General features: G+C 43.1%; 1 protein-coding gene across 9 annotated transcripts in view; it reads left to right on the forward strand.

Annotated features, from left to right (window-relative positions):
• ATP8A2 (ATPase phospholipid transporting 8A2) overlaps nt 1-21059 on the forward strand; it is a 341618-nt gene that overhangs the window by 187411 nt on the left and 133148 nt on the right. For all 9 annotated transcript variants that reach the window (XM_081197884.1, XM_081197885.1, XM_081197886.1 and 6 more), the window contains one exon: nt 20865-20939. In XM_081197884.1, coding sequence (XP_081054010.1) covers nt 20865-20939 — 75 coding nt within the window. The remainder of the gene's footprint in view (nt 1-20864; nt 20940-21059) is intronic.

The raw sequence follows: 21059 nt of genomic DNA on the forward strand, positions 1-21059 counted from the left end.
GGACAAGTGCATCATAAAATTCAGCTAAATGTATTTTACTTCTCAATGTTGTTTTGGACAGTGTGAATCTGATTGATTGGGCTTTAAATGCAAACTGATGGGCCTCCAACCCTCCATGAGTTAGGGACTTGCCCTGCATGTGAAGACAGGCAGATTAAGCAGTCGAGAGAGACCGATAGTGGGCCCAACAGTCAAGAAGACGGTTTCTACACACGCTATAGAGGGACGTGAGGGGCAGATGGGGCTCGCCAACCTGGAAAAGCAGCCTATCTAGGAGAAGAAAAACTCTCATCCTAAACCTCCGCTCCCTTGCAGGGTATTTTTGAGAGAAGAAAAGGCTAAGGAGTAAACCCTACACAAATCCAAAGTGGAATCCCTAAGACAGTTGGATTGCACCTTGTACACCTCTTTCTGGCAAATCCTGAAGCCAAGCTGGTGCCAGATGTATTGCTCTGCTTTCCCTTGGACCACATCAGCGAGGCTGAGAGGGAAGCCTTGTCTGGGCAGCCCAGGACCTACATTCACACTGCCCAGGCTTGCGTCCTGGAAAGGTCACTTCAGTGCTGCTTGACTTCATCCCCGGAGGCACACACCATTGTCTCTTGAGACAGATGGATGCCACCATGCAATGTGTGCTATTGGGCACTTCTCATTAGAAGGCTAAGCAAATACCCAGGACAAATATCCCATTTGATACAAACATAGAGGAGCCCTGATTGATCAGGCCAATTGTTGTTGTTTAGTCGTGTTCGACTCTTCATGACCCCATGGACCAGAGCACGCCAGGCACTCCTGTCTTCCACTGCCTCCTGCAGTTTAGTCAAACTCATGCTGGTAGCTTGGAGAACACTGTCCAACCATCTCGTCCTCTGTCATCCCCTTCTCCTTGTGCCCTCCATCTTTCCCAACAACAGGGTCTTTTCCAGGGAGTCTTCTCTTCTCATGAGGTGGCCAAAGTATTGGAGCCTCAGCTTCACAATCTGTCCTTCCAGTGAGCACTCAGGGCTGATTTCTTTAAGAATGGATAGGTTTGATCTTCTTGCAGTCCATGGGACTCTCAAGAGTCTCCTCCAGCACCATAATTCAAAAGCATCAATTCTTCAGCGATCAGCCTTCTTGATGGTCCAGCTCTCACTTCCATTCATCACTACTGGGAAAGCCATAGCTTTAACTATACAGACCTTTGTCGGCAAGGTGATGTCTCTGCTTTTTAAGATGCCTATCTTAAGAAGGCCTATCTAAATGTCCGACATCCTGCTCTCACAGTGGTCAGGAAGTTGGAAACCACTTGGGAAAGCCCACATGTAGGACCTGATGGCAGGAATGCTCTGCCTACTTGAGAACCCCAAGCAACTGGTATTCAGAGGCATACTGTCTCTGATGGTGGAGGTAGAACACAGCCAACATGGCTGGTTTCCATCGATAACCTTACCCTCCACGATTATCATCATCTGATATTTGCTTGGAATGAAGCTTTAACCTCTGCAGCAAAACGTGCAACAACAGCAGCAAGCCAAGAAACCAAACAACACCCACCCTGATATATTTAGGTCTGGGGAATATTCCCTCTTGCTATGTGTGCTCAGAAACATTCGCCATCTCCTTTCCCTGACAGCTGGGGGATGCCTTCAGGATGACAGATTGTCAGTGCAGTCAGTGACTTGGAATGTATCATGTGTGTATATTTTTAGTTGGAAAGGAATGAGTGAGTCCCTTTCGCGCCTTGGCACCTTGAAGAAACGTAAGATGAAGAGACGCTTCACGCCCGTGAAAGCCCCATGCAGGAATCCAGCCTATTGTCTCTGCTGAGATAGCGTCAGATGCTTTCTGTAATTCTCAGCTGCTTTAAAATGCTGTTGTAAGAGAGAAATGATTTGAGATGAATCAGTCTGCAGCAATTTGCACAGGTATAGGTTAGTGACAACAGTTGATATATTTCTTCACCGTTCATGCTGAGTAACTGTTGGGAGAGAAGAGGATACCAGACATTTCTTTTTCTTGCTGTTTTCCATGGATGAAATTAAGGGAGGGACTTTAACTCAGCGGCAGAGCTTCTGTTTAGCACACAGAAGCTCCCAGGTTAATTTCCAGCATCTCCAGTTAGACCAGGGAGAGACCATGTCTGAAATTCAAAGTGCTGGTATTGACCTATAAAGCCTTACACAACTCAGGACCTCAGAAATGTAAGGATCGCCTCTCCCCAGACAAACCGACCTGGACCCTGCCCTTGTCATCCGAGGCCCTTCTCTATGTCCTCCCTCCTGAAGAGGTTTGGAGGGTGGCAACACGAGAACAGGCCTTTGATGTGGTGGCTCCCTGTCTGTGGAATGCTCTCCCCAGAGAGACTCACCTGGCACCATCATTACATGTCTTTAGATGCCAGGCAAAAACATTCCTCTTTACCCAGGCTTTCGGCTATTAAATAATCTATGGCCTCTTAAATGTGTGTGCGGTGGGCTGTTACTACAATTGTTACACTGTCTATTATTATGCTTTGTGTTATGTTTTTATTATCCTGTCCCATAAAATAAGTTCATAATGTTGTACACTGTCCTGGGATCTTTTCATAAAGGGTGATATATAAATCTAATAAATGATAAACCATTGGGAGCCTTTGCCAATTAGTGGAGACAGTACTGAGCTAGGTGAGGCTTGACTTGCTGTGAGGCAGCTTTCTTTATTCCTGTTTTTTTCTTCCCTGGATCACATGGGTGACATGCTCTCAATATGTGTGTGTGTGTAGAGAGAGAGAAACCAGAAGAAAACCCTAACTTACTTGGCAGAGAGCCCCCCCAAACGGGGGGGGGGAGGGCTTCTGCATTTTCAAAGGCTGCTGTCCATGAGCTTGTTTGAAGCCCCATGCAGTGACTTGGAAATGAAAGGGATCTAAATGATCTTAAACGACACATCTGGTCTATTACTCATTTCCATGCTCAACCCCCCCCCCAAAAAAAAAACCCCAAACGTCTGGCATGTGCATTTACAAGTACAGTCAGGCTTCTGGTGATCTAAAGGTGGAGGTTGTTTGTTTGTTTTAATTAGTATTAGTACTACAGTACATTTTCTGCCATTATGCAGATGAGAAGATAATGGTGCAGAGGACTCATATCACTTGCCCCAGATCACATCTGTTGAAGCACGCTTGGTCATCATGTGCTCCTCTAAGGCGAGATAAATCTCTTGTTCCTTGGGGTTACTGATGTTGCCAAAGGATATGGGGCATTTGTGGTCACTAGACTCTCAAGCAAGATGAATTATTTCCTTTCTAGTATTACAATGATTTCCCCTCTAAGAAGGTTACATTTGCCTTCAGAAATCGGCACATTCTTTTAACTGCGAGTGCTGCAAACTTAAAGAATGCCGCCGGAAATATAACAAGTGCAATCCCTTGTATACAATTGCCTGGGAAAGATGGAAGCCTCCAAGTTAATTATTAATCGACTCAGAAAAAATTTCCAGGCATACTTTGCTGATAAAGCGCTTGCTGCATGGAGAATGGGATTGCGAGAAATGGAAGGGAAAGAGAAGAGCTCTCAACTCCATTTTGGCAATGTAACCTTCAAGAGGCTGGTTTGCCTGTAATAACTGCGGCTCCAGAGAGCTGATTGCAAAACACTGGGAGACAATCTCAATCAGGAATATTTCTGCCGCTGGCAGTCAGCGCTGACAAGAACCTTTTCAGTTGCTTAAAAATGGCTCGCAGCAAACTCTTTTCCCATTGACACACTCCTGGTTTAAAATTCCCAGCAAATATTAATTATTTCACACAGCCCAGTTTTGCACAGAAAAAAACCCACACGGTTCATCTTTGTAAAATGATGTAGCTATCTGTAAGTATTCTTTACTCCCCTCCACTCTCTCGCTCTACATTGCCTATAGTGCTGTTTGCATTAAAGTAAAAGTAGCCTTGATAATGAAACTGCAACAAGTTATTGGAAAGTCTGGAGGGAGGAGAGAAAATGGGAGCGGAAGCACTGTAGTCAGTGGTAGAGCACAAGCTTTGCATGCAGAGGGTGCAAATTAAATCCATGGCATCTCTGGTTAGCAGGTGATGCCTCTCAGGACAGATATTAGAACAAATATCTCCTCTAGGACTGAGAGAGAAATCCACTTCACCATTTAAATCCAGTTCACCATTTAAAAGGAAACCTACCTAATCCACGCTTTGCGAAACAAGAAGCAAACAGAAACACGGCCCTCTTTTGAAATGCTCACTTTTCTGAATTTTGCAGTACAACTAACATGCACAGAAATGTATATATTAGTGTAAAGTGTGTATGTGAACGCATAGATTAGTGAAAATAACATACAAAAATGCACAATATTGTGTAACATTTAAAATGACATTATATATTATGGGAGATCGCATTGCAAATATGTGTACGTTACTCAAAATTGCATCCAAAGATCGTGTAGGAGAAATTTGCTCTAGAATGATGATGAATTTTCATGAGGACTCACAAACTGATGTGGCTGGTTGAAGGACCGAATTTAACATTGGCTGGGGGGAGAGAAACCTCGATGGACATATTCATCCATCCCTAACCATAAGGCAGCTTCCCTCAGTCTATAGAAGTGCAGTCTAACTTACCTGCTTACAACCTTACCTACACACAACTTGGTTATGGCTCATGGCTTGTTTGGAGTGAAATAAACCACAAGATGTAATGCTAAGCCAAACCAGTAGTGAAATGAGCTGGAGAGAAGTAACGTACCAGCATTTTTCTTGCTGTTACCAGGCTTGTTCATTCACACTAAGCCATTGTTTGCCTTAGTGTTGTGTGCGAACCAGGCCAGTATTTGACAGCCATCCAAAACAAATATGGAATGTGGGCAAATGCAGAGGGGCAAAGTCAGGAACTCTTTCTTAGAATACCCTTATGAAGTTTTGGAGACAACAACAGCAGGACGCAATTGGTTTCACAGCTGAATGTCTCAGCCTTGCCCCCCCCCCCAGAAAGAGGGCTAGCACAACATTAGGAATTCAAGGCCAGTTGGGCATTACTTTTCCTAGTGTGGCAGATGAGCTGGATAATTGCAAGGGGACACAGTTAGCTGACTACACAGCTTTGTCTGGAATAACTTTAAGGGATGGCGAGTTTGGTGAGAAGTGATTTCTTACTGTAGTCAGTAAAAGAAACTCTGGTGATATTTGTGCCCAATCCCAATTTTTGCATTGCCACTTTATTGCTGGGTCTGCAATAATGGTCCTTCCAGGTGCCCTTTTTATTGTTCTTATTAACGTCTTTTATGATGTGCTCATGAGAGCAGTTATACACAATCCCACTTTAAATACTGTTTGCTCCCACGGAAGTTTTGGGGGACGCATCATGCTTCACTTCCTATCAGTGCATGCACCCTGCTGAAATCCTGTAACTTTATTTACCATAAACATTCTGCTTTCTTTTCTTTTTTGTCCCGGTTTTGTTGCGCTATACTGCAAGAGTGCCGCTCCAGACGGCAGCGATGCAGTAACATTGGGGAAGGATCACATGATCTTTAATAAGGCAACGATCTAGTATAAATCCATCACTAATGCACTGTTATTACATCAGTGACATGTTACAGAATACAGTACAGTCTAAAAAAACCCAGTCTTGGAGGGGCACTGAGCCAAGTTCCATTTCTGCCTGGTAATACAAAACCAGGAATATGCATCTTTTTCCTTATAGTAACTGTTGAGGAAAAAGACATCACATTGCCTATTTTCTCTCTCTTTCAGATTGAGGTCTCTGTGCCTTATGCTCCTTTCCCCCCTTCTATAAAATGATTATTTACTCACTGTTATGACGTTGAATTACCTGCACACCTTTAGATGTCACTATTTATCAGATAAACTGAATGAGTATGACTCCATGAGAGGAATAAATGGATGGAACTTGCAAACTGAGCCTCTAAAATCTATGGAACTGGACCCCTACATTGGACCAACCGTCAACCTTTCCACCTGCTGCAGCGCGGGGATTAGCTATAATCTACATATGTCAACTACAAAGCCAAAGGTTGTGACCTGTGTGTTAATTTATGTTAGGGGCGGAAGAAGAAACAACATTTGACTGACAAGATGACTAATGCAAAAAAGCACTTGGCATCTTTTAAAAATTATCGGGGTATTTGCTACAGTGGCAGGAAAAGTAGATTTGATAGTTTCTCTAGATTCTAAAGTTAGAATCGCTGTAGGTAGAAACTTGGAGATCTGGAGTGTGGATTTCGCTAGATTATTTTGGATGGAAATTACGCGTCGTGAAAGAAACCACATGAAAGTACTGGGTGCAGTTCCTCCCTAAGTCACTTAAAAGCTAAACTAGAAAGCTGTGATATGGAATTTATTAAGAACTTACTATATGTTGCCAAGATTTGTGTTGCCACTAATTTAAAAGAAAGAAACCTCCTACTGTTTGCTTGATTGTTTGGAGCAGATGCAGAAAGTCGCTGAGATCATGAAGTTATCAAATTATATTAGAATCAAAGAATGAGAACAGCAAATAGATTGTGGAGAAACTGGGCTTTATTTGTCCAGTATTGGAATGTTCAGTCATTCTTTTTATGTTTTTCATTGTAGACCATCTTTTGTTGAATTGCTCTGACCCAGATTTATTTATTTTGTTTTAAAAAATATATTGGATGCAGTTCCATTGGAAACAGTTGAATCCGTTCCCAAAATATTAAGAGAGGCAGTTTGTCCTGTTTTATGTATACTGAATGACTGAAAAAACGATTAAGGCAAAGAGGAATTCTTAGGCTTTCTTGTATCACAAGATGAATGTTATTTTTAAAAACAAAGCTTTCCTCCTACATTTTGAAGTTCCTCTATTGATGGACTTTCCAAGCAGCAGAATTAATCTGCTTTCCTTCTTATTTATTGATCCAGAAGTTAAGCATTTTTCCCACCTAATTTACCAGGGCTTTTTTAACCCCGGTGGACACTTCACCTCGGGGACATGCATTCCATTCACCATAGTTCTGAACTATATCCATTCCAACACAGTAGTGTTAGGCCTGCTTCATAGGAAATGGCCCTCGTGGGGATGCTGCTTAAATTTGCATCAGCGGTACCTTTTGTGATCTTTTGTTGGCTTTGCCTTTATGCATTAAAAAAAGGAAAGAAATAATAATAATAATACGAGGTGAAGATTTGCATGAAATTTGCATGTGCCTAATTTATAAGGGCAGGGACGCGGGTGGCGCTGTGGGTAAAACCTCAGCGCCTAGGACTTGCTGATCGCATGGTCGGCGGTTCGAATCCCCACGGCTGGGTGCGCTCCCGTCGTTCGGTCCCAGCTCCTGCCAACCTAGCAGTTCGAAAGCACCCCCGGGTGCAAGTAGATAAATAGGGACCGCTTACCAGCGGGAAGGTAAACGGCGTTCCGTGTGCTGCGCTGGCTCGGCAGATGCAGCTTGTCACGCTGGCCACGTGACCCGGAAGTGTCTGCGGACAGCGCTGGCTCCCAGCCTATAGAGTGAGATGAGCGCACAACCCCAGAGTCTGGCAAGACTGGCCCGTACGGGCAGGGGTACCTTTACCTTTAATTTATAAGGGCACATCCTAATTTAGAAATGGTTACTATGGTCTGTACACTACATCTCACCTTAATGAACACACGAAAAGCATGCTAGATCAGGCCAGTGGCCCATGTAGTCCTGCATGCTGGTCTCACCTTGGCCAACTGGATGCCTGTGGTAAACCAGCACAAGATCACTTTCCCCTCCTGTGGTTCCTAGAAACCGGTACTCAGAAGCGTTACTGCCTCTAAATGAGGCGGCAGAACACAGCTATCGTGGCTAGTAGACTTTGTGCAGAGCTAAGACTATATTGGTCATAATGTTAATGCTTGACGTCGATCTTGAGATTTTTGCTTCTGAGTAGTAGTAGGACCATGGCAGTAAGGGAGTGGATTAAGCCTTTCCCCCGTGGCCCTGATACCACACACGCAGAACGTGCCGTACCAAGATTGACATTCATGGAACCTTCTCTAGCAGGGCAAATAACAGCTTCAGGTGGAGATTTAGGGCAGGAGGATAGAGAGGAAATGGATCTTTTGTTGGCCTGGTCCCAGCCCATTTAGGTTTAAGTGATGACACCCATGGCTTTCCTAAACAATATCCCTATTTCTTCTCCTGAGAACTTTTACAACCGCCTTGGAAATATCTCGTTGTTATTGTTGTTGTTGTTGTTGTTGTAGTAATTATATGAAGAATGGGCCATAAGCGAATACGTGCACATTTAGTAGTTAATAAAACAGTCTTTAAGGGAGATGGAAAAGAGACATGACTGACAAGTGAACCATCTCTTTCAATTCATCATCTATCATGTAGATTGCACAAACAGGAGGAAAGGCAGACCCACGCCAAGGGTGAAGGCCTTGCTATGACTTTTCTTTAGAGTAGATCTATCTTAGGTCAAAAGCAAGTTGCCTCCACAACAGCAGGAGGTCCTTACCTATTTCTTGGGACGATTCTCGAGTCTGAAAAGTACCCACACACCAGGCTGTTTATTTTATTGTCAGATATATTAGTGAGATTTTCAGCAAAGTTACCATTCTTTTCTCCTTCCCCTGTCCCCAGCTTTTATCTGCCCCCACCTTCCACCCAGCTGTCACCCCTAATTTTCATTCTGAACAATTATTTCTACTAATGTGCTTCTACAAAACTGAGTGGAAAGTCATGGAACCAGAGGGCATATTCCTGACCTTAAGTCCTAAGGCAATCTACTGGTCATTTACTGTGAGATTTGTCTCTCTCACAAGACTTACAGGGGTGTTTTACCCTGAGGAAAGAAGTTTTTAAAAATTGTAGTATAAAAGCATCTAGAAAATTTTTAACGCCCTACACCCAGATGTCTCAGGGCAGTTCACAGAATACTCTAAAATCTACAGCTATATGAAATCACAGTGTTTTCATAATGCAATTAGTTAAGTATTACAAAGCCCTGGTTTATACTTAGGAAGCCCATTGCCCCATCTAACCCAGTATTAACTGCACTAATTGGCAGCATTTTTGAAAGATCTCAGTCAGGGATTATTCCCAGCCCCACTTTGAAGGTACCAGATTGGATAATGGAAACATTTGCATGAAAAGCATGTGTTCTACCACAAATCTACAGACCCCTGATGTCATTCAGGGATGAACCACCAGTGGGGTTGTTGGGGAGGCCGCTGTGTGTTCTTCAAACCACTGGCTCTTCCTTCCTTCCTTTTTATTTTACAGTGGTACCTCGGGTTACATACGCTTCAGGTTACATACGCTTCAGGGTACAGACTCCGCTGACCCAGAAACAGTGCTTCACGTTAAGAACTTTGCTTCAGGATGAGAACAGAAATCATGCTCCAGCTGCGCGGCGACAGCAGGAGGCCCCATTAGCTACAGTGGTGCTTCAGGTTAAGAACAGTTTCAGGTTAAGTACGAACCTCCGGAACGAATTAAGTACTTAACCTGAGGTACCACTGTATTTGTTGTTTTCGCAGTTTCGAGCATTTAGGTTACAATCCTATTCATACTAGGGATTAATGGGGCTCTCTGTTGTTGACCAATGCCTGTCTTACATGCATTCCTTCATAAATCTATTCTCCTTTCTGAATTTTATCTAACCCACATGTTTTTAATAAGGATTTTGGAGTGTACCTTAACCTAAAATTATTATTTAGCTGAAAAGTGTATCTCAGAATTCAGAGGAGTGTGAAAAATGAAGAATGAATGTGTTCCATGTATTCATCCAATTCACTTAAAAATGCAAGCATAACAAAACCTTTGAGTGTCCCTAGCGTATGCCCTACTGGTGAGGAAGGGGAGAACTACACATTAGCCACAGGACCGCCATTGAAAGAAGGATCCTGAGAGCACCTCCTCTTCTCCCCCAACATGTAGGAAAGGCACAATATGATGTAACTGTGGTCCGTGTTTCTACATATCCACAGCAGTGAAATAATGCCACACCATTTTCTTTTCCTATCCAGGAGGAGGGAGTGGCATCAGCATGGATGTTAAAGTCCCCCAATACCAATAGGTTAGGGAACTCCAAGGCCCAGCCAGCCACTGCCTCCAATAGGCCTGACAGGGTGGCTGCTGGTGCGCTAGGTGGCCGGTACACCAGCCAGACAGCCAAGCTCTCCTCGGAGCCCCACACTAGGCCAACACATTCAATGCCGGGGATCGATGGCGATGGTAGAGCCCTGAAAGGACAATCTTCCCGGATTAATAATGCCACCCCTCCCCCCCGGCCCACAGTCCGCGACTGGTGGAGGACGGAGAAACCCGGGGGCACCATCTCTCGTAAGGTAACTGTTGCCCCTTCGCGCACCCAGGTCTCCGTCACACAAGCCAGGTCGACCCCCTGCGAGATAAAGAAATCTCGCAGGGTGGTGATTTTATTGCCTGGCATTGCACAGCACCAGTGACGGAGGTGAGTAATCCTTGCTCACCCTACCCTCGTCCCTCGGGATGGGGCGCAGATTGGAAGGGGTACGAGCGTATCCATATCTCGATCCCCTTCGCCTATAACATCTGCCCCCACCGCCATACCTCCCTCGCCCCTCCACGGTAGCAATCCCAGGCCTCATAGTAGCCTCCATTGATGGCAATTAATGTTCTTCTTTCGCAGCCTAAAACAATAAAACCTTAAAACAATAAAAACAAAAAACAAAAACAACCCAGAAAACAATAAAACAATACAAATAAAAACTGCAAAAATTACAAATTCATCAAAATCTAACAAATTCCCAAGCCCACCCAAACATCCATCCCACCCCCATATATAAAAAATCTAAAGGGAAAGGAAAATATTTTTTTTTAAAAAATGTTAAAAAGAACTCTGCACCCCTCCGGGTCCTCCTGGGCAGTAGCAGCATCAGTGGCAACAACCATCCTTGTGAGTCCCCACCCTGGGCCAGATAGTAAGTGGCAGGAGCAGTCCTTGTGAGGCCCGTCAGGCCCTCCCTGGGCCAGGTGGTAAGTGGCAAGAAGGAGCAGGGCCCTCAGGCACTCACACAGGGGAGTCCTCCTGGGCAGCAGAGCAGTCCTTGTCTTCCGATTCCTAGCTCCTCAGAAAATGCTGCAAACAGAATTTTCAAGCTGTGCAGCATTTCTTTTTATGTTTCATAGGGGAGGGGAAAGCTAATCAATTTCCAAAAAAGCTCAAAAGATAATTTTTTAAAGTCTTTTTTTTAAAAACAACCCGCATTGCTGGTGAAATGATTTCATGTGCTTATAGTGTGCTGTGTATTTTGGCAAATGAATTGCTTAAGCTGTAAGACCCTTTGAGCTTTTGCCAATAGTGTGTATAGAAGAAGAAGAAGAAGAAGAAGAAGAAGAAGAAGAAGAAGAAGGGCAGTGCATTTTCCCAGAAATGGGTTGAAATGCTTTTCAGGTGGAGAAGGTAAAGAGGAGCACAAAAGGGAAATACATATTGAGGGCCAAAGGAGACATGACGTTAAATGCATTATTATATTTAACGTGCACCTTTTCTGGAAAAGTAAAATTGCCACTGCTCTGCCACGGTCTTGATGGCCTCCCTCCTCCAGTTTCTATTTGCATTAGCTCCAGTTGGAACAATTGGAGTATTCCTCCCAGGGTGAGCTATCCTCTGTCATAATATCCTATTGCACAATTAAGCAGAAGGGCCAATATTGGATTTTGTTCTTCTCAGACATTTTTATACATCCTAATGCATAAGATAAATATAATACTGTCTTCATACTCCATGCTTCTGATATACTTTAAGGAAGGCTTTCCATTTCCGTAAACCCAAAATGTACAAAGTTGGCAGGTGCTTTGTCCTTCTTTTACGGTGCCTTTTCATTTATTACATCGTTTGGATTCTGCTTGGAGCAGGATATTTGGAAACCTATTTCATCCTGTTCTGTTTTGACAAATGTTTATATACCAACTCCCTAACATTCCCCTTTGCCAGGCTAAAATCTCCTAAGTAATTACGTTCGTTTTGGAGCCAAGCAGATGCTAAGACGCATGTCCCAGTGCCACATCTCCCAATATAGCATTGCAGAGAGCCATCTCTACCGCCAGTGAGATCTTTGGGGACGTGTCTCCCCTTCATTATGGAAAACACAGAATCTTGTTGCTTGTAGAGATAGCAGCTAATGGCCTGGTTTAGCTTAGTTAACATTAACGATAATTACAGCTGAGGCATCTGGCCAGCGATCACTTAAACCTGGGTTTATTACATCACGAAATAATTAAAAGTACCAGCAACAACAGCGAAGCCTGGATTGTAGCTTGGATTTTTTTGCCATTCTTTCTTTGCACCTCTGTCAGCAGCTCCTTAAGCATATTTAAGGAGCAAGTCTGGATCCGCACATAGTGTTAAATTATGATTAATGTTAACCGAGGTTCATAAACCAAATACAGACTTTGCTTAACGAATGACCTTTATCCACAGTTTATAAGCCATAATTAAGCTGATGGCCTGGGTTCTCACATAACAGTAAGCTATGGTTTAATGAAGCATATTTTAATGAACTATGGTTTAGCATTACGTGCAAACCCGGCCATTCTCTGTGTGTGTTTTGTTACAAACTTAGCTTCAATTGCATCGACCCTCATCCCCGTATAGGAGAAATGCTGTTGCTCCATGGTAAAGCATCTGATTTGCATGCAGAAAGTCCCGGGTTCAACCCCTGGCATTTCCAGGCAGGGTAGGAGGCATCTCTATGTGAGAATCTGAAGAGCTCCTTCCAGTCATTATAGAAAGTAGGGTGCTGTATTGGAGCAATGAGATGGATTTATATTAGGCAGCTTTCTATGCTCCTATATGGGCAGAGATTAGAGAGTATGAGTGGCAACCAGAAAATTAGGAGATTCCCAACTAGTAGCTGACTAATACTTATAATGCAAGGGCATGTCATTTACCCCCCAGCATGACATGTTACTGTGACACTCCACTTTTAATCTTAGGGGTCTTCTTTCCCCATAGCTCCTGTGCTTCAGAGTTACTACTTCCAAATTAGAAAAGTAGCTAATTCTCATTTGTGAAGTTGCCTGAAACTAACCATGATGCTAAAATATTTTCAGAAACCAAATACAAAGCCTTTGATAATAAGACACATACAACACAGTGTATAAAATTCCAGATTCCCTCCTCCCCACAAAAAAAAGCCAAGCCCTTGTCTGTATGTCTTCGCTATAATCCTTTCCTTCATCAGCAGAGAACTTGCCTGTAAGACGTATATATAATTCATGGCTTCAAAATGTCAGTACAAATGCTGCCTGGTTTTTAAAAAGGCTAGGAGATTGTTTCAAACCACATTAAAGCGTATCCTTCCCTTCGTGCAAGTTGCTGGTCAATTACACACTGGTGAACACCGTATCGTAAAAAAATCACAGTCTGGATTGATTGCAGGCTTCAAGTGAGAAGATGCTGCAGAGTCTCATTAACATACACCAAGCTAGTCATGTTATATTCCTGGGGAGTACAGCAATGGCCTCAATTATTAGAGTGAGAGAACAGAACAAAGAAGTTCTTTGGGAAGGAACTACTAGACCATTTAAGGGTGTAGACGGACAGAAAATTTGTAGAGCAGTTGGGCTGGTTTAGAAGTTCTCTCAATTGCAGTCAGTGTAAACATGGAACTCAGAAAGGGGGGGGGGTGCAAGTCTGTGGCTGATGGATTGCAGCTCAGTGACAGAGCACATGCTTTGATTGCAGAAGGTCCCAGGCTCCGCTGCTGGCTTCTGCAGTTGAAAGGATCATCTAGCAGCAGATAGGAAAGTTCTAGCCAGGAGGTCCTGTTAGGAGATAATGGAAAGACACAGTCAATTAAAAAAGATAATGCAGAGGTAAATAGGAAAATTGTGAACTTTGCTTACAAGAGACTATCTTGGAGATAGAAGATGGGCTGTTTTTTAATATTATAATTAAGCTAAATACAGTATCAAAGCTTGTCAGAAATGCTCTGAAATGGGCAGGGAACCTTTTTAGCTCAGCTGGTCGGATAGTTATTTCTTCCCTTTGAGGGCCACAATTTGACAGGTGGGTGGAGCCACCCTTCTGTCAATCACCGCCATCCTTTTGCCCTCAAGGGTCTTCAGGAGCCCTTTTCAAAGTGGCCTTTTGATCATCACTTTGAAAGGGGATCTTCGGACACTGCCATTCATGTCCCCACCTCTGTTGTAAAATCCCAAGTGGCATGAAAACTTTTGTTAAATATTATGAAGCCCTGAAACCTTCAGTAGTTTTAAAAGGTAACAAAATGTACACAGGAAGCTGCTGAGTGAGACCATTGTTCCATCTAACTCAGCACTGTCTACACGACAACAGCTCATCTGAGTTTCAGATAGGAGACTTCCCCAACCTTACCTAGACCATTTGCATGCAGAACATAGAGCTGCGTACAGCCCTCAAACATGGTACAGAACCTCCCAACAACTAGTCTCACAGCCTGCTCCCCAGAAAATTAGGATGAGCTGCCATCCTCCTCCTTCAGACCATGATGCAAAATTATCCCTTTCAAAAGGTCAGTCATTCCCAAGTCAGCCAAGAAAGAAAAACCACCAGCATATTTCAATAGGAGACCCAGGTGCAATGCATGAGTCTTGTAGTCTAGTTAACAATGCAGTTAAGCTCCTGTACATAGCTGTAAGACAATTCCACCGCACTGAAGGTTGGTGGGATTAGATCAGTTTAAATTCTGTGGTCTTGGGCTAAAGTGATACACATTTTTGTCTGTTCTTCGGCATAAGGGGAATTGATTCACTGATCATTCTGATCTCAGCATCCAGATACAGGTTTTGGATACAGGGAGAGTTCTTGAATGGGTTTTATATGGCATTAGCAAGCAAAGGCTGCACATGGTCCAGTTTTCTTAAACTGGAACTAGGCACATAGCCATTTTGAGCAGGCATACTTTTGTGTAAAATACTGCAGATGCTATTCAGAAAAAGAAGGGAACTGTGCAACATCATTCATTCATCCATCCATCCATCCCATCTGGAAGCTTGGGGCAGGTAAATTACGAAACAAAATTTATTCAATGAGACTATGCCTTTGCCTAGCTTGGTGCAGATAGGTTTTATAACCTAAGTGGTGCTCTGTGGGTATTTTTTAGAGTCAGTAATGGGAAGGGGGTGGTGTTAGCATGGGCATCACCAAGTTTGCAATGAACTGCCATTTGGAAGTATGGTCCTTGATTAGAAGCCTAAGAAAATTCACTCTTACTTAGTGCCTAGCTTGACTGAAGCCATCGTTTGAAACTTGCACTTCTGCGAATTTTGCAATGCAGTACTCCGCCCAAGTAATGTGTACACAAATGTAACATTGGGGTAAAGTGCATAAGAAATGCATGTCTTTATGAAAATAACATTAAAAAATGCACTATATTAGGGAACACTGTTTTGCTGAAATGTGTATAATAGGCAAATATGAATACGAAAATGTGTATATTAAGGAGAAATCTGCACTATATGAATTTCATCGAGGACTTTTTAAAATTAAAAATAAATAATTTGTGAATGGATGCAAAAATGTGGAAAACTGATTTTGAGATTGGATGAGTGAGGAACTGAAAGAAACCAGAACTGACAGATCCATCCATTGCTGACAGTTGGTATCATTAAGGGGGCATCCTCAGTGCACATCTGCCAGCATCCTTCCCACAGGATCACTATGGTCACATAGGCTGGGTCAATAGAAAAATCCTTTCCCCCTCTGGAAATCCCTTTCTTGTACTCTTGTGATAGCTGTTACTAAGCCAAGAAAATAATTGGCAAGCCAAGTGAATCTCGGGCACGTCTGTCATATTCATTATCTATAACAAGATGATGATGATGATGATAAATAAAACTATATTTTTTTAAAGAAAGAGGATGCTACACTCCTATAACAAAGAATTCTTTTTTAGGCCATGTGCTCTTGAGCAGGGTATGATGCTGGTATTGAGAAATTCTGTCACAAAGAGAATTTTAATCAGGATAGATTATTAGTGAACTGCATATGAGATAAACAAACATGCTTTATTAGCCTGTTTTTTAAAAAAAGAACTGTTTTTTAAATGCTTATTTGGCAAAGGCATGCAAAATGTGTGCAGAAGGAGAGCCTATATTGAGAATTTAACACATTCTCTGTACAGTATCCAGCCTGCCTGTAATTGGTGCCTGTGGCGATTGTTGATACCCTGATTACATCAGCTTTCCATGCCCTTTAGCAGGATTGGGGGAAAGCTTTCTAGTCCTCGGTAAGCTGCCTATTATCAAGACATCATAAATGTTCACATTTAGAAGAGACAATTTGCCATCCCAGCACCTTCAAGCGCTTAAACAAATTAGTTCCTACTATTTCAAGCATTAAATGCTCCATAATAATTATGTGTAAAACCGTAAATTGCAATTAAAATAACTTAGGAACTTGTTCAAGTGAAGCCATTTTATGAATACATATTTTCCTGATTTTTATTAAAATGCATTCTAAGGCAGGTGTGTGAGCTCTGCGGCTCAGGAAATCGGCAACAGGCCATGACCTTTCACCTCTAGGTCACCTGCTTGCATTTGGCTTGTGGCATTATAAAAAATAAAATAAAAAAGGATATTGATTCATAAACATTCTTTGTCAAATGGCCATTTGGACTTATGCCTTAAAGGACAAGAGCCCCATCTTATAAATTCACATATAAACCAGAGGTCACCTAGTTAGACTTGCTGTTCTGAGATAGCATTGTAGCTATTCTTCAAAACAGGCAGGATGAGATGAGTGACCAAGATGGTGGAATTTTGGAATGTAGGAGTTCATGGTACAGGTTGGTTGAGGGGTTTTTAATAGTCCCTGACACAAAATTCTACGTGCATGCTCACTTCAAAGTTGTTGGTGTTTGTTTTGCCTACAGCACCACCCTTCTAAAAATGTTTGCAGACTTCCAGGTCCAGCAGGCATGGCTTTGGTTCAGGTTTGTACACTGTTACCTCTCTTACAAATCCACCATCAGAATTTGTAGTCATAGCCACCCAGAGGTGCAGATCAAGGTGCCAAACACTAGGTATGAATTTTGCCTAAGGATTAAAGACTAAGGCTGCAATCTGAATCACATTTAATAGTTTGTTAAACCATGTCCTAGTGTTATGTGTGAATCCAGAGCAGCAGCTTAACTATGTTTTATTAGGTTGTGGTGAAAGGTTCCTTATTAAGCAATATTTTGTGGTCAGCTTATAAACCTTCATTAATGTTAACTGTAGCATGTTATTATTTGGGAACCCAAATCTCATTCTTAACTGTGGTTATGGAGCCACCCCCACCCAAAAGCTACAGAGCCACAAAGTGAAGAGTGGTAATAAATAAATAAAATCAAAGCACTATCTCTGTGATGTAATAAATCAGTGTTTAATAGGTTGTCTGCCTGATGCCTCAACTTTAACTATGGTTAACCTTAACCATAGTTTTACATTATGTGTGACCAGGCCACTGAAAGTTTGTTCTGAGCGAACATGTTTAGGGTTGTACTGTATGCAAAAACAGCAAACACACACACAAAAACTAGCAAATCTGCAAAATGGAGTGCCTCTTTCTCCATATGGAACTGTGCCCTCCCTCGTCATTTCACACGCTCCATTTCTTATAGATGTTGCAGCTAATCTCAGATCTATGCTACGTCAGCCATAATAAGGTGAGGTAATGAGAGCATGTCAACCTGGATTTCCAGTCTTAGCTCTTGAGTTCCCTTGCATTTGAATAAGGCCCTGTAACGTGAACTCAGAGAAGCCCTTTCATTTTGTAATTGTGTTATAAATAAGCGGCCCTGGCATTTCTGACAGGCAGGCAACAGTTAAGTGGAGCAAAGAAGTGCTCCTTTCCCAAATCAGAAAAGCCATTTAATAACTCTGGGTCCATTTGCTCATAGCAGTGCCGCCGTTGTGGGCTGCATTCCCCAGGAGCTTGGCAAGGCGAGCTAGACTTGGCAAGCTTTCCGACCGACTCACGGAGTCATGAGTCAACTGTGGGCAGTCTCCAGCATGCACAGCTTTAAAGGCAGTTAGCATTTCTTGTTAAAACTGGGACCTGGAGAAGGAAGGCAGATGGGGTCGTCCCCCCCCCCCTTATATCTCTGAGAACATTGCATATGTAGTCTCCACAAACAACAAGCTCTTTGCAAGCTACTCAGGACAGTTTGTAAGTTATGCCAAAGGTTCCCCACATCTGATTTAGGTAAACAGAACACAAACGCTTTGTGCTGATTGGCGGTTGACAAGGGAAAACTCTGCAATGCTAGTATATATGCCATTACGCGGCGTAATTGCGACAACTTTGTCCAGTGTTGGAAAAGAATGTATAAAACACGTATCCTGGTTAAGACACGAAAAGCTCAATGTGTCCTCATTATGCTTCATTGCCACCTGTGCAGTTCTTGCATAAATAAATACCATGTAATATTTCCATTTTAGAATGCCAGTTTCTTCCTTTAAAAAAAAGAATCCTCATTTTGTTGTTCTTGTTGGTGGTGGTGGTTTGGGCCCATCTACATAGTAACTCCCTTGAAGTGAGCGCATGCGATTATCCAGCAGAGGATTATTTTTATAAAATACCGTTTTCCAGAATTGGATGTGGTTTCAAAAGATTTTGGTTTTGCCCATAAAATTCCCAGCAGCACCTGCAAATGATAAAAATGAGTTCAGGACGCTCCGTAAAATGTTACAAGTGATGCTTGTGTAGCAAAGCCAGATTCCTCTTTTTTTTCTTCCTAGAGGAGGTTAATGTTTGGAAGAGTCAGAAACATATCCCAGCAACTCTCTGTAAAGTTGACATTGATCCAAGGATACAGCATAAATCTTTCAGCAAAGTTTTCTTTTTTTAAGTACGAAATAGGCCAGTATTGTCTAAGAAAGCAGGTAGAAGAGTTATTAAGCAATCTCATAATACCTGGTTGGGGTGGGAGAAGGGATGCCACAGAATGGCAGATGGAAATCAGTACAAAGGTAGCAGAATTTGTGCCTGCCAGTAAAATGTAATGTCTTGGTCCTAAAGACTGCAGTCTTAGGGTAGCTCATCCAGGGGTGCCAACTTGAATAAAATATTGGCGGAGCCCAGGTATGCCCCACCCTGCATAATTGATCACATGACGTGGCACCCCCCCATCTGAATGGCAATGCCCATCAAGTTTGGGAGGGCAGCCCCCTCAAATATTTTGTTGGGGAGATCGAATGGACCTTAGCCCCTAGGAGTTGGCTCCTATGAGCTCAACATCCTGCTGAGCTCTTATTAGCAGGGCAGAAGTAAGAGAAGTGGAATGTTAATTGCACACTGCCATCCTTTCCCAGTCAGGAAGGAAAAGGGATTGATTTACACCAATGCCTGGATAGACATGGGTTTCTACCATGCTTGGGGCATGATATCTGAAGAGCCACGAGTAAAAGGACAGATTACTTCAGTGTCCGTGTTTGCTGCTGTAACACCATGCTGACTTTCACCTGGGGCTCATACTATCCATGCACCAAGTATTAATTGCAAGGGCATGCAGAGAGCTATTCTCAATGGCTGATCTCCAGCTGTAGAGCTCTGTTTTCTTACAGATTTTCCAGAAGCATAGGTTTATAATACAGCAGCACAGATCCAACACAGCTTGGCCTAACCAGAACTGGTCTGAACTCAGAGTAAAAGGGTGGTATGCTTCTAGTCCATAAGGAAAAATTCCACCCAATCCCAAATCAGGGCAGTGCCTTTACTGGGCCATTTGGTTGGTTTTGTGTAGGTGTATCCACCAGAAAAAGGACACGGGTGGCACTGTGGGTTAAACCACAAAGCCTAGGACTTGCTGATCAGAAGGTCAGCTGTTCGAATCCCCGCGACGGGGTGAGCTCCTAGTGCTCAGTCCCTGCTCCTGCCAACCCAGCAGTTTGAAAGCACAACAAAGTTCAAGTAGATAAATAGGTACTGCTCCGGCGGGAAGGTAGACGGCATTTCCGTGCGCTGCTCTGGTTTGCCAGAAGCGGCTTAGTCATGCCGGCCAGAAGCGGCTTAGTACGCCGGTTCTCTCGGCCAATAAAGCGAGATGAGCACCGCAACCTCAAAGTTGGCCACGACTGGACCTAATGGTCAGAGGTCTCTTTACCTTTACCTTTTTATCCACCAGAAGCCATGCATGCAGTGTTGTGGGCCTAGTTCTGTGGCACTCTGGCCTGGCTGAGATTAGACTGGCTTCCTCCCTGTTGAACTTCAAGCACCTGACATGTACCCTCCTTTTTCAGCAGACACTTTAAGGAAGTTTTCTGTTTTTGTGATTAATTTTAATCCATTGGATGCTTTAAAAAAAGAAGAGTACACCCCCTAAGGACTTAGATAATTGTTGTTGGCAGCCATCTGTCTCAGGAGACAATGGAAGAGTGTGCACCCTCAGGGGAAAAGTCAAACATTTGAAGAGTTCCAGCTCCTGCTGTGGTCTCCACAACCAATACAGGAGAGACATGTTTTCTTGCAGGTGGGGCAGATGAAGGCATCTGGTTGTGCTGCTACAGGTGCACCATGGCGTTCATTTTCTCTGTGCTCCTCCCAGTGGTCATTCCTTCTCTGGTCACTGCTGTGGATGCACAACTTGGCTGTCTGTCTCCAGGCACTGCGGTCGTCTGCAAGGGATTCAGCAGGATATAAACACCTAAGATAAAAGAAAGAATTTTTCCAGGACCAATGGATCTTCATACTACTTTACAAAAGATTTGTTATTTTAGTGCAATGATGCAAATTCTACAGATTGCCTCCCATCGCTTCAGCAGTTCAGCTCTATTTAAAAGAGAACAACTGTGAGCACTTATTTTTAGAACCCACCCAGCAGCTGTCTCCAGATGATGTCCACATTGCACACTCTCCTCTTCTTCAGTGCATAGAAAGAATGTTTGTGGCATGTTGATCTAAAGCCTTGTGTAACTTTCTTCTATTTCAGCTTTGGTTTGCATTCGTTAATGGATTTTCTGGGCAGATTTTATTTGAGCGGTGGTGCATTGGCCTCTACAATGTGGTAAGTGTCCCACGTCTCAGCTTGATAACATGCAGAGCCCGGATGGCATTCCACTGCTGTTTATGTCTATGTAGTTTATCTCTACTGATCATCTGTATACGCATTGCGAGTAACTGGCGG

The sequence above is a fragment of the Podarcis bocagei genome, assembly GCF_964188305.1.
Source record: "Podarcis bocagei genome assembly, chromosome: 6".
Taxonomy (NCBI): Eukaryota; Metazoa; Chordata; class Lepidosauria; order Squamata; family Lacertidae; genus Podarcis; species Podarcis bocagei.